The sequence below is a fragment of the Petromyzon marinus genome, chromosome 39 (assembly GCF_048934315.1).
Source record: "Petromyzon marinus isolate PM22_M1 ecotype Great Lakes invasive population chromosome 39, UKy_Petmar_22M1.pri1.0, whole genome shotgun sequence".
NCBI lineage: Eukaryota > Metazoa > Chordata > Hyperoartia > Petromyzontiformes > Petromyzontidae > Petromyzon > Petromyzon marinus.
The window spans coordinates 7,689,189-7,706,694 of NC_133705.1; the positions used below are offsets into that span (position 1 = coordinate 7,689,189).

General features: G+C 46.3%; 1 protein-coding gene across 5 annotated transcripts; it reads right to left on the minus strand.

Moving 5' to 3' along the window:
- Positions 1-825: 825 nt before the first annotated feature.
- On the minus strand, positions 826-15,101 carry LOC116950523 (alpha/beta hydrolase domain-containing protein 17C-like). Of its 5 annotated transcripts, XM_032968370.2 has the most exons (7): positions 14,973-15,034; positions 14,453-14,608; positions 10,511-10,633; positions 9,283-9,583; positions 4,730-4,929; positions 3,933-4,112; positions 826-3,721 (listed from the first exon to the last, which is right to left on the minus strand). In XM_032968370.2, the coding sequence occupies exons 3-7, from the start codon at positions 10,567-10,569 to the stop codon at positions 3,502-3,504; spliced, it is 960 nt and encodes a 319-aa protein (XP_032824261.1). In that variant the 5' UTR covers positions 10,570-10,633; positions 14,453-14,608; positions 14,973-15,034; the 3' UTR covers positions 826-3,501. The 5 variants fall into 5 exon arrangements, with proteins under 5 accessions (XP_032824261.1, XP_032824263.1, XP_032824260.1 ...); XM_032968372.2 differs by lacking the exon at positions 14,453-14,608 and having other exon boundaries at positions 9,283-9,580; positions 14,973-15,101; XM_032968369.2 differs by lacking the exon at positions 14,453-14,608 and having other exon boundaries at positions 14,973-15,101.
- Positions 15,102-17,506: the final 2,405 nt, after the last annotated feature.

Here is a 17,506-nt window from a genome sequence, read left to right on the forward strand (position 1 = left end):
ATGTTCAGAAAAGGCTAAACAGCTCAACGCTGCCACATATTTGTGGGACTACGCGTATAGCCAGACCCATACAGCTGGAACGTAATTTTTGTTTATGCCCAGAGGAATAATTGGTTTGATTAGTTTTGCTCATAGGGCAGGGTCAAGCTAAAGTTCAAGTCGCATGCTAAACATTTAATAACATTTGATCCCTATCATTGGTCAACAAAGTAATTCTCCTTCTGTGGAATACTACAAGCCAACAGAGGGACGGGCAAGGCAGCTACCAGTTACGAGTGGAATTATACAGCTCACAGCACTATGTCGCAATAATTTAAACTCAACGGATATCCAATGTTCATTAAACTCAATGTACTGTCTCTCAATGTACTTCGGGGAGCAATGAGACCATGGCACACATCGTCTCTGGCTGTGAAGTCCGCCAGGGTGTGCCGGGACAGACCGGTCGCCCTGCACGTGCTGGAGGAGGCTGTCACATGGCTCTGTGGCTACGTGGGATGACATCCACTCGCATATAACATCGACATGCATATGTTGGAATTCTTTTTGTGTATCTGGTGCTGTGTAAAAACATTCGCTAAATACAAAAATAACGGCCTCTTATAATTACAGTACTTGATTTTTTTACAGACATTGTATCTACCACCTTGATAAGATCCATTGGCTCATGTAAAAACTCAGAATTTGTTGTCTGTATGTTTAATGTAATGGGTTGTATGACCCCTACTGTATGGAGGCTTCTAAATTGGTCTTCGTAAACGCAACGCCTGGCGATGCTATTGGTGTACACCGTGGCTGTTGCAACACTCGATAACGGCGACAGAATTCACAACTAAAGATTTGTTTTATTTTTAAATATCTCAAACGACATGAACACAGACAAATGTTTCCATATATTACGGAAGATGTGAGGTCAGAGAAGACTTAAACACGACCCCCCCCCACCCCCCCCCCCACCCCCTTTCCGATGGAAGAGGAAAGAGCTTCTGCAAGAAGACTAAGGCGTTTGGCAAAACGAGCTCTCGCCAATTCCACCAATGTCAATCCCCGCTCAAGTTTCACACGTCTTTCGTCTAAATGGGGACAACATCATGCTTAATAAAACAAAATATCAACGAAATATCAACAAAAGCTGCAACTGAAACGCACGGTGCAAAAATAACACTGCACAGGGCCAACTTTGGCCAGGTCCACGCCGGAGACATAGGCTGCTCAACCCAAGTCGCTCTCAAAATCACGCAACTTAATAATAATAATCATCATCACCTGCAACTGCTTTGCCCACATCCGAGCAAGCGGTTGCGCAACAATAAAATCAAGCGCCACGTTCAGGATTGTACGAACCAATCAGGGTTCACAAATGCGCGCACGTGATGAAAGACATTGCTACAAATCGCCGAGAAGATGCGTTGAAAAGAGAGGCGAATCTTGACTGCAAGCAGTCGGTTGCACAACTGCTCGTCACTAGTTTGCGGGCACAATTCAGTTGCGTGCGACCAAGTTTCCCGACCGATAGCTCAGTTTCGGACCCTGCCTTTTAGGCTCACCGAGCAACTCCCCTGTAAAAGATTTGACGCGATAAATGTAACATTCACGAGGAAGAAAGACAAAAACCAAGATCAACGACCCACACGCAGTCAACTCTCGATTATCCGTGTGTTAATTATTCGGGTTCGCGGGTCAACCGTGCTTGCAAAAAAATAAAGAAAATAGAAAATTCCCCGCCAATTCACGCCCTTAATGCATGCGCACTAATTCGACTACTTGCTGCTCCTCACTCGTGACTCAGCGACCAATACAAACACGGCACATTCTAAATTTTCACCCACATTCTACGTAAGTAAACAATAAATGTTTTTTTTCATAGCCTATGTTGCATACCATTTGTATTGTCCCGTGTTTTTGTTTCTATCCGGGTAACCTATCCCCCCCCCCTCCCATTACCCCAGAGGACCGAGAGTTAACTGTACACGAGTACCAGGGCTTAATTTCAGCCGAGTCTGTCCGGGTTGGCGACCTGGTCATTATTTCTGCACCCGACACACCACATCCAACATTTCCTCGCAATATGGGCTGTGGATACTCAGCGCGTTGTTAAGCTACTCCGGGTCGACTGGCGACCCAGAAAAAAAAACATTAAGTGAGAAATTAAGCCCTGATTGGTACCAAGCTCTTTAAGTTCGAATACATTTTTTTAACTTTGCATTATGTACACACAGGCATGCATCCATATTGTGAATGGCACACTGGTAGTGCGCCGGGCACGGGCGGACACACACACGCACAAATGTACACCCGCTGTGTCTACTGCTGGGCTCCAGGCCGTAGGAAAATAGTTCTCTTCTCTTCACAGTTTGTAAGACAAGATGAATAACGGGGCGACCAGCCCCCGGGGTTCGCGATCATGAACGCAATTTAAACGTTTAACACTGTCACGGAAAAGCAAAATACAAACTCAAAACAGGTAAAGCACGACTCGGCAAGAACACGCAAACGACTGTAAGTGATGGCGCACACGGAGTAAAAACACTTCACGGCATGGTAATGGAATTGGTCATCAGATCAAAGCGAATGGAAATGGATGATTGCACTACACGTCTGACATGGAATTCTTCTCCGTCAATGCTTTCTGTGGCCCCAAGAAAAGTTGCACATGCACACCAGCTTGTGATCTCTAATCCAGTGCGGTTCTTTGCAGAACGATGCGTTCCAGTGCGATGTGGTGAAGTCTGTCGATGCAAATTGCATGGTGCATGTGCGTGCTACGCCCATTCTTTGCTGCATATTCTATTTTACCGGGGATGCTGCCGAGGTGATATGGTCATCGCACTGGACTTGCAAAGAGAGGTCACCAGTTAAATTAACCTCCCAGAGTGGCAGTTGAAACAAAGGGGCGCGTTATTAATCTCCCCTACCATCGCCTGTCCACCCAGCAGTATAAATGGCTACACCAGAGTCAAGTCGATCGGCAGGTCGCTTGTGGTGGGATAAAGTGTGGGTGTACCTACTTCTGGAAGAGCAGACCAAAATACCCTCCAATAGGGGCTCTCTCTAGAGCTCCCTTCCAGTGGAAGCCCTTCTGCCAGCAGTGATGAGAGCAAGAAATTGCAGGGCTGCACCTTTCACCTTTGATTCTATTTCACCATTGTGTTAGGAAGCAGTTGCATCCAGACAGGTGCATTGCATTGCGAGGTGGCTAGCGCCAAAAACAAATGTGGCACATCCACCACCACCACCACTGAACCGCTACCCCCACGTCAGTTATGGCGGTGTCGATGGAACGACGCAAATTAACCAGCGCGCGCGGCAACGTTTACTCTCCATGGCGGAATGCATTCAGACGGTTGCATTGCATTGCGTTAAAAAGTGGCACACGCCACCAAAGGTGTCACAACGACACCACCACCACCACCGCCGCCGCATAACGGTGTTTTACGCGACGACGTGATGATATTGGCGTGGCCATTGCTCCCCGTCCACGGCGTGGGGTGCACGCAGGACCTAGGCACAAGTGACCTCGTGGGTGAGGAACCTCTGCAGGCGCTCCATGTACTGCGCATGCAGCACCACGTCGTTGTGGCCGGCGCCCTCCACCCAGAGCGGTTCGGCGGGGCGACGGCAGCGCGCGTGGATGGCCAGGCCGTGCGACAGGTCCACCACCTCGTCTTCAGTGCCGTGAATCACCAGCACGGGGGAGGAAACCTTGGAGATCTTCTCTATGCTGCAAACGGGGAAAAAAAAAACGAGGAGGGAGACAGAGAGAAACTATTGTTGCATTGAATAAAAACGAAAAAGAAAAAAACGAGATGGATTCAGCGATGCTTTCCGACGTGCGTTTGTTTGTCCCTGAACGTATTGCGCAATCCAAGGACTTATCTTTGTTGTGTAGGTTTTATAAACGTTTTGTTTGCCCCCACACGTCACTCACGCACCTTGGGAAAGGGTCGAAGCAGTAGGTGCGAGCAATCCCTGGGAAGAGCACGCGAAGGCCGGACGCCAGCGGCGAGTGCAGCACTACGCCGGCGCACTCGTAGCGCGATGCCAGGTCCACAGTGGGCACGGTGCCGATGCTCTGACCGTACAGCACCACCTTGTCCGGGGTTAACCCGTACCTGCCCCAACACAGACACACATCACCACCTCCAGCATCCCAACAGGCCCTGGCTCCCCGCCCCCCCACCACCACCTCCCGAGGATGGCCTGGGGGACTCGTGATTGATTTCCCTGTTTGGGAAGCGCATTCGAAAAATATTCATTATTATTTTTACTGTTACACTATTCCATGGTTTGTATCAAGTGTCTTTGCTCAGCAGCCAATGATATTTCATTGCAGCACACACCCACCCAAGTGCCACGACTCATTAGCTATTACAGCGTGTATACTAGGCGTGGGGAACGTACGGCCCAATTCCGTGTACAACATGTTTTTATACAGTTTTTTTTTATTGTAGCACACTCAAAGCCACTTCTGTTAAAGCAATGGACTCTTTATAGGCGGTCGACGCGTAGACTGCTTCTCACGTCACTGTTACACAACGCCCTCTGAAGCTACCTTCGAGTGGAGTCTCTTCTGCCGGCAGCAGAGTGAGCAAGCAATTGCAGGGCGGCACCTCTACCTTTAAACCTTATTGTTGGACAACCGCAAGATGTGTATCAATGCGTGGCTCGCTGAAGGTATTTACAAGTCTGATCGCGGTATAAATGACCGTGGCCTGCGCTGGCTCGTTACCGCGTCCGCAGTGCCTGGAACGCGGCGTCGATGTCGGCGTAGAGGTTCCTTTCGGACGGCTTGCCCGAACTGGCGCCATAGCCAGAGTAGTCGTAGGAGAAGACGTTACAGTTGAGTTTGGCCGCCAGATCGGCATAGAAGCCGCACATCTGGCCCAGGTCCACGGCGTTCCCATGTGAGAAGAGCAGAGTGCAGTGGGCCTGTGGGGTGGGTTGGAGGGGGGAGCCGGTGCAGGAGGATCGATGTGTAAACGTGCTCTGCGACATGAAGAGTAATGTAGCATGATAGTAAAATTCATTTTAACGCGTAGGCTTTCGTGACCTATATCATCCATAAGAGGTTTTTGGGTTAGATCGCGTAAATATATGTGTCGTTAAAACATGACTAACGTTGAATTATCCAGCGATATGGTTTCAGTCCTGTCTAAAGGTCTTAACTTTGTTGTTGCCCCACGTACAATCCCTGTCGATGAGATCATTGCTGAAGTGGAATCAGCAGTTAGACATCTCCCCCATAATCAAGCTGAGATGACTAGGCACGAGGTTGCCAAAATTATTGAGAACAGCAAATTGCCAAAAACAAATATTAACTTCAGTGAAGCAAAAGCCTTAAGAGAATCGAGAGCAAATAAAGATAACCAAATTCTTGCTGCTGATAAAGGTCGATCGACTGTTGTGATGCCCCTTGAGGACTATGATAATAAAATCAAAGATTTACTCGATGAGGGCACCTACCTTAAAATTAAACGAGACCCAACCAGCACCTTGGAACGTAAAACAACGGCAATCATTGCCAAGTCATCAATTCCCAAGGAAGAGCAATACCTGATCAAACCAAGGGCATCAAAACCACCAAGACTTTATGGCTACCAAAAATTCACAAATCTGATGTCCCATTAAGACCCATAGCACAATAGGCTCTGTCACATACAAATTTGCACAATACGTAACGAAACAAATACAGCCCTACATCGGTAGGACCCATCAAAAACTCTGAACATCTCGTAAATATAATTAAAGATATTAAGCTTAACCCTAATGATATTCTCGTAAGTATTGATGTGACCTTTCTGTTCACGAGGGTTCCAGTCAAAGAGTCAATTAAATTACTCGACACTCTGGTAACGAACAAAGGTTTAGCCAAAGATATCCCAAGACAAGCTGAACACTGTTTAAAGAACACTTAATTCTTGTGGCAAGGTGACTTCTATAAACAAAAGGAAGGAGCAGCAGTGGGCTCTCCTTTGTCTCTTGTGATAGCGAATTTGTACATGGAAGATTTTGAAACCAAAGCAATAGCTTCAAGCACACTAAAAGCATCTGCTTGGTTTAGATATGTGGATGACACATTGGTGGTCTGGCCACATGGCAAAGATACACTTAACGAATGTCTAAATCATCTCAACTCGCAAAACCCATCCATCCAGTTCACCATGGAAGTGGAAGCTGACAGAACTGTACCATTTCTGGATATTCAGCTCGAACAGGGTAGAAATGTAAAATAACACACAGCGTGTTTACCGAAGGAAAACGCATACTGACGCCTATCTGAATGCAGAGTCACACCATCACCCCGCACAGAAATCTGCTCTTATCAAGACGCTCACTCATCGAGCTAAGAAAGTGTCAGATGGTGACAGTCTGAGAAGTGAAATTCAACATGTTAAAGAAGTGCTGCAAATGAACGGTTACAATGATGCACAAATCAACAGGGCATTGAATACTAAAACCAAATCAAATAGCAAGAGCATTGAAACTGCCAAAGTAATTAAAACGATCAAAATACCGTACATTGCGGGAGTAACTGATAAACTAGCCAGATGTTTGGATAAACAAAACATCCGAGTCAGATTTGGCATGGTACTTAAAATACAGAAATTAATATCTGATACAAAAGATGCATTACCGAAGCTATCAACAGAAGGTGTGTACAGGATTAACTGCACTGTGGTAAATGTTATGTTGGGCAAACAGGATGAATGATCAGCACGAGACTAAAATAACATCAGAGAAATATTAAATTCTTCCAAATGCAACTGTCAGCAGTAGCAGAACATGCGTGCCAACAAGGACACTCAATTGATTTTGATAATGTTGAGGTTTCGTGCAAAATTATCTACACTACTGGCCAAGACTAATTAGAGAATCTATCGAAATTGAAACAAATAAAAATAAAGTCACGTTGAAGGGAAACAATAAAATAATAAAATATATATAAAACAATAAAAATTCTCACGACGTTTCGACCATAACACAAACGGTCGTCATCAGGTGTGTCGGTTTGCATTAATTAATTTATTTTTAAACGGTGTATTTATTTATTAAAAAACGTCAGCGCCACGCGCAGCGATTTGGCAGTTTATTTAGAAGGACTAGTCCATCTATGTTCTGAAAAGAGGAGGGGGAGACGAAAAATTAATGTATGCTGTCTGAAAGCCACCGTAAGCGTGAACAATCAATTAAGACCTGAAATGGTTAATCAAATCTTTCCAATGATTGCTAAGCTAGAATCCATCTTCTCGGTTGAAATTGTCTCTGTGCTTGTATATGTGGATAGCCTCATGAACGAATCTCTCATGGTAGCCAGATGGCTTACAAAGAACCTCTGTCTCGGAAAAGTCAATGTCATGTGAGAAGAAAGAGCCAAGAATATGAATTACTGCAGTCACGAAAGCTTTAAATCAAAATAACTTTAACCGTTCGGATAGCTACCGCCTGAGTGCTGCGTGGAAGCGAATCATGAAATAACACATTGTTTAAATGCATGCCTACAAAGGGCAACGTACTTCAATAGGGATTACCGTTGGTACGGCTATTTTAATAAACACAATAAACAGGAAGTACAAGTTCAAAGTGCTCGCATAATGCACACGCATAATGTACATTGCCTCAGTAATCTCCCCCCCCCCACACATCGTGCAAGAGTGCAGAAGCGTAGTCAAGACATCTACGACTCTATATAAGGAACGAAACAGATGGACTTCTCCACAAATCTGGCTCTCGCCTGATGAAGCTAGTTGTAATTACTGGCGAAACATCGTACTCAGATTGTAAATTTTGTGGCTTGGCTCTCCAACACACTGGTGTGGTGTACTAGTGACGAATTGGCACGTTCTGTTTACGTGACAACCCTTACTAGTTGGCTGTGTCGGGTGGTGGCGGGTATTAACGACAAATTTATATATTTACGCGATCTAACCCAAAAATATATATTACGGAGTAAAATTCATATTTTGAATTCTCAGAGCTGGAATTTTGTCAAATTCAAGTGCAGAACGAAATTTTACATAATGGGTTATTGTGTGCGCAATCATTGGTGACCAGCTTGAGACCATCAACTCACTCGAAATGAGAAACCAGTTTAATCACGGGTGGCTCAAATAGATTATGACCCCCTGATTTCAGCGGTACCAGCTCGGTGCTCTCACCTCTGAGGTACATGGCCACCTTAATTGGCTAGGATCTTAGCGATCAGCAACTCCTCATTCCAGAGCCAAACTACAAAGGGTTCACGATAAATTTTCTAGGGCTGTCCTTTCAATCTCTACAGCAGAGACCTTTCAAATTTCCTAAAGGTCCCTTTAATGTGGATATAAAAACCTCACATATAATTATTTGCAAGAGCCGACCCCTGTGAAATTGCAGGGGTATAACAACACGTCAATTTAATTATAACTTTCAATGCTTAAGCTCACCATACATGCATCGGACGTCGCATAAACCAATAACTGTCTTTAAAATGCTTAATGGGTTCACTCAATTATTGAATGGAATCGCAACACTGAATCGTGTTGCGATTCGATTGTGACTTGGGTCACCAAATTGACAAAAGGAAAATAAAATTAAGTACAGCAATGAAGCAAAGAAATAAAAACAAACACAACACAAATACCAAAAACAACTGTATCACACGAGGAATAAAAAATATCACAAACCTGATTCAACGTTAAATCAAAGCTAAATTTTAAATTCCCTGTATAGCAAATCTGTTCAGCTAGACTACCTCCAGAATGGTCACAGCACAAATTACAAAACTAAGCTGCAGATATAGGGTGGCAATTGTACTAATATGTAAACAAGCAATATTGCTACTGAATTATTAGTATTATTATTAGTCTGCTAGCCGAGTTGCCCTTGAAAAGAGTTCTATCATTATGACACCTCCTTTGCCAGTAACAAGATATAGTAATAGGTTTTACCCTTTTAACTGGTGCCTTTTGGCGTCTTCTGGTCCAACACCAGTGGAGACGAGGCTCTAAGAAAAGCCGTCTCGGGTGTGGACCAATCAAATTCAAGGACAGTGCATAATATTATTATCAGAGTTGTCTCTTTTTGTTTGCATTTTGACTGCTTGTGTTGCGGTTATTGCAGACATGATGCCTTGAATAAAGGTGTCAGTTTTTTGTGCCAGTTAAAAGGGTAAAACCTATTACTGTAAGAGTTCTATCGCTCAAATGGGCTTTACTCGGGAAGGAAACCGGAGAGTGTGAATGCGATTATTATGATGATGATGATTATGATTATTATCATTCCGAGTGGGCGACGAGCCCGCACCTGTGGAGAGGCGCGCACGTGCATGCAGGCGATGCGGTTGCCTCGCCGCGTGTGCGTCAGGAAGACGTCGATGGCGTCGAGGCGCGAGGACGTGTGCGGCCAGTCGGCGCGCTCCGTAAGCACGAGGCCGCAGCGCCCGCTCGCTCCGTCTCCCTGCAGGCGGTACGACGGCGGCGACGGCGAGAACGCCAGCTTGGACACGATGCGGCTGGGCAGCGGCGGCCAGCACACGAGCCAGCAGAGCTCGCGGAACGAGGGGCCCTCGCGCTCTCCCTCGGCCTCCATCTCTCTCACCGCCCTGCTATCGTACGGACGGACACGTTTGCCGAAATGCAGTTGCCGCAGACCGAAACGGGAGGATTTCTCCACAATCACGGCTGTCGCCTGATGAAGCTGGTTATGATCACCGGCGAAACGTCACGATGCGTGAAATGTTGCGGGTTTACTCTCCAACACGCTGGCGTGCTGAACTAGTACCAATTGGCATGTTTTGTTTACGTCATAAATTGCTCCGTGGTCGGACCACATTGCTAGCACCTGCTGAGATCCTGGGTTTTAATTGAGGGCAGCGATTTTATGCGCTCACTCTGGTCAACAATGATTGCACAGTAAAAACTCTCTACATTAAATTCGGTTTGGAACATAATTTGCCGAAATACCAGCTGAGAAATAAAATATATCAGCTTGACTGTCAGGCGACGAACATTTCTCTACAGCAGGGCATGTGAGGGGATGATACCGAGCCGCTCCCTTGCGGGCTCTGAGGATCACGTGACCAATCATTCACCAAACATGCATCGGTTTCTGTCATGCAAACACTAAAGCTCTTTCAGACATATTGTAATGCGTTAAAGTGCAGCCCTGCAAGTATTTGTCCGCGCCACTGCTGGTGGAAGTGGCTCCACTAGTTCTAGAGAGAGCATCTCTAGAGGGAATTTTATATAAGCCATCTCGAGGGAACATTTAGGTCAGATGTCTTCAAAGAGGTGGGAGTACCCACACTTTACCCTACCACATTCAACCTACCGATCGACTAACTGCTGGGTGGACAGAGGCAGTGGGGGGGGGGTTAAGAAACTCGCCCATTGGTTGAATTGCCGCGCTATTACACATTAAATGTAAACGTTTCAGACAATTCCCATATTCTTTGCTAATTAAATTCTCAGTATGCAGCATATGTGGAGCACTGCTCATTGGCTATGGAGGAAGTACAGTTAACATTTCTCACCCTGTTCGTTTTGCTCTGCTGCTGCTGCCGTTCAACTCACTCTTTGACCTTGAGCTCATTCAAATCCGAGCGTTCCTCATGCTCCACTTATCCGGTCCAGCGGAGGGCACACATCACCATCATCTACGGTTACAAAAGAGGGAATGTTTCATACACCGCTTGTCTTTCAGAGACATCATGCAGTTCTGCAGAATTAAATTGTCAGTAATTGACAGCCCCTTGTCAATACACTTTTACATGAAGCCATCGTCAAGTCGTGTAGGTTGTGGCAGCAGTTGTTTGACCATACTTCACCAAGCTGGTCAGTAAAGGGGGTGCTCGGAGCCAGTTCATACACTGCGTCTGGAATCAAATTCCGAACACTCAGTTTGTAGGGCAGGGCGCGAATCACTGTGCTACGGCTTTACCCCATATCTCATCTACGTCAAGTCAAAAGATGCAATTTCAATTATAACTGTGATTTAGGCGTCCGCACAACACTGCAGGGGCTACGCAGAGGACAGTGCATCGAAATCCATTGTTATTATTTTATTATCACACTCGTTTCTTAGCAAAGCCTAACTGAAGCTCAAGGCTCTCTTTCAGGAGGGTCCTGCCACGTTTTTAAAAGAGGGGGTGATGCTGTTATGTGCAATCCCAATCGATTAGCACGTTTGGTTGTGTACGGTGGAATGTTTGACAAATAACAATTACATTGGAAGTTTTTTTTTGCTATGGAAGTAAACTGTAGAAGCTGGAGGAAATCCATGCAGAACAGAGGGAGGGCATTTAAACCCAGGCCCTTCTTGCTGTGGGACACAAGTGTTACGACCAAATCACCTGGAATGCACCCAATCCAATCAGATCTTAAAAAAAAAGCATCAGTGAGCCTGTATCTCACCTTGATGGGTGAACACAAAACAATCGGTTATTGTAGGCTGCTACAGGGCAACATTGAGGACAGCAGAGGGCAGTGTAAAAACATCTATTGTTGTTCCGTATTGCTGTTTATGTATGTATGTTGCACTTCTTTCGCACCGCACGTAGCCAACCGTGCTAATCGGAGGTACGGGGAAGGACACTGAACTAAATATAAAAAAGCAATTTATACATCTGCTCCACAACTTCACTCACCCACGCCAAGCAACGTAGTGATGCATGGAAAAATAACCCCCACAACCCTTCACGGTGCGCGGAGGAGGCCCTCATCCGTCGGCGGTTTGACAAAAGGGCTGTACATGCGCAACAGTAATTTTTCAAATTTAAAAACAAGATTGAAATAAAATGGTCACGTCATCCGCCATCATGTCAATTATTGCACGGTACGGGTCAGGCTTGTGTCTCCTGCGAAAGACGAGGTGTTGCAATAATTGCAAAGCAATGCAATTCGCCTTAAGTGTTGCGATTACCACCCCACTTGTGTTCAATAAACAGCAATGGATAAATACTGAGACTCAGTATTTGGCATCCGATCATTGGAAGCACCCCCCCCCCCAGCACAAAAGAGACGTGCTGGGAAGCAAACGAGATAATTGCAATATCACGTGTTATTTGGTGATACTGTCGTTTGTGAATTTTTACAGCAATAACCCATTTGACTGCGATTTGCATGTGCTTCATCCTCATGTGACGAGGTCACATTACCATCACGAGAAGACAAAAGACCCGTAAAGGATCTCTATTTGTGAGGCCAGACCCTGGTGGTGCTCTACCTCCTTGCCAGAGATTGCGATGAGGTGCATTTGCGTTTCTTTATTAACTTAAAAAAAATGTGAACACAATTATTATTGAAGTGTAAGGTTTTGATTTAAAGCTTTCGTGACTGCAGTAATTCATATTCTTAGCTCTTTCGGTAAAGTCACGTTGAAGGGAAATAATAAAATATATAAAACAATTAAAATTCTCACGACGTTTCGACCATAACACAAACGGTCGTCATCAGGTGTGTCGGTTTGCATTAATTAATTTATTTTTAAACTGTCTTTTTTTATAAAAAAACGTCCAATAAATTAATGCAAACCGACACACCTGATGACGACCGTTTGTGTTATGGTCGAAACATCGTGAGAATTTTTATTGTTTTATATATGTTATTATTTTATTGTTTCCCTTCAACGTGACTTTACCGAAAGAGCTAAGAATATGAAGTGTAAGGTGTTGCTAAGATTTTAAAGCATGGTGTGAGCCACACAATGACACAGATGAATGCAGATGCTTGTGAAGCAGGGCTTAATTTCTCGCTCAATCTTTTCCAAAAAGATGCTCTATGGTTGGCTTGGAGTAGGCATTAATGGCGCAATGCACTACCATTAAAGTAGGTATGCCTATCCCATATTGTTCCCGAAATCGCTATAATCCTTTGTGAATGTTTATTCATTAATTTCGTGTCAATCATTACAACGTTGTGCCCATCACACCAACTTGTACATACATTATTGTACACAATGTTCCTGTAATCCCAAAATGGATGTAGCACACCAATATTATTTCCAGAAAAGTATTCCGGCTGAAATCAAGCCCTGCTTTTAAGGTGATCCACAGGCAGTTAACACGATTTGAATTTTTCTGTAGATAACAGATCAAATCCTACGACTTGCAAATTATCTTATTATCACGATGACATACTATCACAGTTACTCAAGTAAATAATAACATAATCGCAGGGTCTTTACTCTCCACGAGCATATGCAGTGACGCTCTAGTGTGTCGATGACACTGATCCAACAGTGTTTATTCCACATTGCTATTGCCGGAGCCAGTCGACAACCAGAAAAAACTAGTCTCCTCCCCAAGAAAACTACATTATCAGCAAATTGGCAGTGCTGTTTATACCGGTATAGAGCCCCGACAGCGCCAACAGCAATGTGATGACTGTGTCACTCCCAAAGTGCTTGTGACACAGCGTCGGTGTTAAAGTGACACTCAAAATGTGGTGTTGATGTCACTCCAAATATGGTCGTGGTGTCACAACGTGGTCACCGTGTCACTCAAAATGTGGTGGTAGTCGTGTCACCCACAATTCGGTTGGGGTGTCACTCACAATGTGGTGGTGGCGGTATCACTCAGTTTCAGTTTAATTTGTTTGGTATAGCCCTGTGAGCCATTCGGCTCTTGAATCGGGTGCAACCGCAACAAACAAAAAACACGAACAAGAACACATCTTAAAGTGACTATGTGACTGTGCAAACAGAAAATCCAGGGAAAAAACAGCAAAATATTCCAGAAAAAGCACCGTACACCAACGCTGTGTGCAAAATTCCCAGTGGGATGCAAGTCAAACAACAACAACAACCACCACAAGACAACTTAGATTAAGGCCATCAGTCTAACTCCGTACTACAACATGGCCAAACCAAAAAACTTTTCGAAATCACCAAAGTAAAGCCATAAAAGCAATGTAACAGTGATCATAGGAACTGTGACCGAATTTTCACAATAAACGACAATGTGGTGGTGGTATCACTCACAATGTGGTGGTCGTGTCACAGCGTGGTGGCGGTGTCACTCACAATGTGGTGGAGTCGCCCACAATTCGCTCGTGGTGTCACTCACAATGTGTTGGTGTCACCCACAATTCGCTTGTTGTGTTACTCACAATGTGGTGGTGGTATCACTCACAATGTGGTGGTGGTATCACTCACAATGTGGTGGTGGTATCACTCACAATGTGGTGGTGGTATCACTCACAATGTGGTGGCGGTGTCACTCACAATGTGTTGGTGTCACCCACAATTCGCTCTTGGTGTCACTCACAATGTGGTTGTATATCTCGCAACGTGGTTGTGTCACTGACACTCACAATGTGGTGTCATTCATAATGTGGCAGTGTCACATTGTGAACGACACGTTGTCACTTGGCGCCCGTTACCCTCGCCCCACCTATTTATCCCCGTGATTACGTTTAACATTATCAGCGTATCACCGATGCTATCACTCAAATACTATGAACATTGCTATAATTACTGTACTGTTATTATTCAAAGCTCCGTCAACACAACTGCTAGGCGGAAGGCGTCTCCCAAGGCGTTTCGATTGTGGCGGCTGCCGCTTGACCATACTTCACCACGCCGGTCAGCGCAGCGTTGGTGGAGGATTCTTTAAACTATCGTACTGTAATTACTGCAAATAAAAATTGCAACAGTTATCATTTTAACATTGCATATTACTATGCCCGGATAATGCTCACTGTAATTAAAACACTAGGGATTGCAATTAAAACACTAGGGATTGCAATTACAACAATGAGCGTATTATAACAGCGCAATACCTATTGCTGTTGTTATTATAACACTGATTATTATAGCACTGTGGGGTTTTAAAAAAAACTAAAATTTAAGCAGAATGCTATCGCTAGCTGCGCTGTGTTTAGGCCCCGGTTGAAGGCCGGGGCCTGGGGTGTGCTCCGTCTCACGCGACCCAGGGGACCGCGTCCTCCCCTGGTCTCCCTTCCTCACCCAACGTCATCTCTCCACTCTTCTCTTACCGTCTCCTCCTCCTCGTCCTCTCCTCGTCCTCCTCCTCCTCGTCCTCGTCGTCGTCGCCCTCTCTCGCCTGAGCCCTCGCCCCGACTGCCCCGGGTCGCGCTTTCAAAGGGACCGCGGCGATTTCTTTTTTCGCTCTCGAGCGAACCTCGCGAGTCACGTGGGCGCACGTGATATAAACAACAGCAGTAGTGCCGGGTGGCCAGCTGTTCACTACCTCGCCTGGGCTACAGCAGGTCGTGGAGCCAGCTGTTCACTACCTCGCCTGGGCTACAGCAGTGCCGGGTGGCCAGCTGTTCACTACCTCGCCTGGGCTACAGCAGTGCCGGGTGGCCAGCTGTTCACTACCTCGCCTGGGATACAGCAGGTCGTGGGGCCAGCTGTTCACTACCTCGCCTGGGCTACAGCAGTGCCGGGTGGCCAGCTGTTCACTACCTCGCCTGGGCTACAGCAGGTCGTGGAGCCAGCTGTTCACTACCTCGCCTGGGCTACAGGAGGGCGTGGGGCCAGCTGTTCACTACCTCGCCTGGGATACAGGAGGTCGGGTGGCCAGCTGTCACTACCTCGCCTGGGCTACAGGAGGTCGGGTGGCCAGCTGTTCACTACCTCGCCTGGGATACAGGAGGGCGTGGAGCCAGCTGTTCACTACCTCGCCTGGGCTACAGCAGTGCCGGGTGGCCAGCTGTTCACTACCTCGCCTGGGTTACAGGAGGGCGTGGAGCCAGCTGTTCACTACCTCGCCTGGGCTACAGCAGTGCCGGGTGGCCAGCTGTTCACTACCTCGCCTGGACTACAGGAGGAGGGCGTGGGTTCGATCCCAACACTGACTCCTACTGCTGTATATTTGGAGTTTGCGTGTCTCTCAGATCATCATCACGGTGGCTAGGAGATGTTAACTACCTCGCCCGGTATACAGGAGGTCGTGGGTTCGATCTTAACACTTACGCCTGTTTATTTGGAGTTTGCGGTGTCTCTCTCTCCCCGTCATCGTGTGGATTTTTCTCCGATTTCCTTTTCTCCGGTTTCCTCCGGGTTTTTGTCGCTCCACGTTTAGAAACATGTCATTTGATTATTTGGCTACTGCTTTAAATGTCCACATGATAAGCCACTTTGTTGAGCTATATAGCTCAGTGGGCCGTTACTGGTAGAATAAATATAGTTAAATAGGACACGCATAGGGCAACGTCGGTAGTTGGTCGAGGCGGATGTGAAATGGTCAGATTAGTGAACATTTACAGAACCTGTCAGTTGCACCGTGCACAAACACCGCCAATGGGTGTGATCGGTTCAGAATCATGTATTTATCCTGGAGGAATCTGATGAGCTATGAAGCTCTTTTTCACATGTGTCCAGTAGGGGCGGGTCAGAACGTAAATTGGTCAGGGTGGGTATGCGACTCTCGTTTTGTACAGCAATGCCCTTTACGTAGCCAAAGTGTCTCCCTGAATCTCAAGGCTCCTCCTTCGGAAAGGATCCTGCTACATTGGAATGTTTGGCCAATTCCAATAAAAAAATATTATAAACTGTCATTACATCACCATCCCTTATATATAGGCAGCCGTCCCATTCGAATGGTGGGGGGGGCTTTAATTTTAAGGGTCGCGGTATATTCATAAGAATATTACTGGTAGGAAACGTAGTGGACTGGAAGTCCAACCGGGATTAATTCACAGGAGGCAGGGGATTAATTGTGTATGTCTGTGGATGTCTGTCCACGTGTATCCAGACACCCGGATATATAACAAATGCGCTCCTAGTGGGCATTACTGGTAGGAAACGTAGTGGACTGGAATTCCAGCCGGGATTCATTCACAGGAGGTAGGGGATTAATTGTGTATGTCTGTGGATGTCTGTCCAAGTGTATCCGGACATTCGGATAGAAAAAATTGGAGGGGTGGGGCTGGGTGGAGAGGGGAGGGTAGGGAGGGGCTGAGTGGGGAGGAACTGGGTGGGGAGGGGAGGGTGGGGAGGGGCTGGGTGGGAAGGGTGGGGCTGGGAGGGGTGGGGCTGGGTGGGGTGGGGCTGGTCACCCCGTGGTGCCCTTATAAAACTGAACGTTGAACCTACTCACGCCGGCTTGTGCCCGCCCTCAGTCGGGCATATTTGCGGAATACACCACGTGGTGCCGCCGTTGACCCTGGCCACTGACCGAGCAACCAACGTTCCTACCAGCCCCCTCCGCAGGAATGTGTTTTAATGACTGATGCCAGGGCAGAAATTTCTCGGTATAACCCAATATTGTTTCGAAGTCCGGTAAAGAAGATACGCGTAATCCATTGTACAGTCATCATGTTCCACTCATCCTTCAAAGTAATGCGCTTATTACTCGATTTATAATAATGTAAATCATATGTGAAGGTGGGGGGGGGGGGATGGTGCAGCGGTTAGCTCACTGTGCTTTGAACCCAGGAACATCAGTTCCATTCCCGGCCACGACTAACATCAGTGACAGGTGATGTCTCAACTGATCCTGGGTACGTTCCTTTACAGGACATTGCCACAGTAATTGCACAGAAATAAGGTACTGTACGAAAGA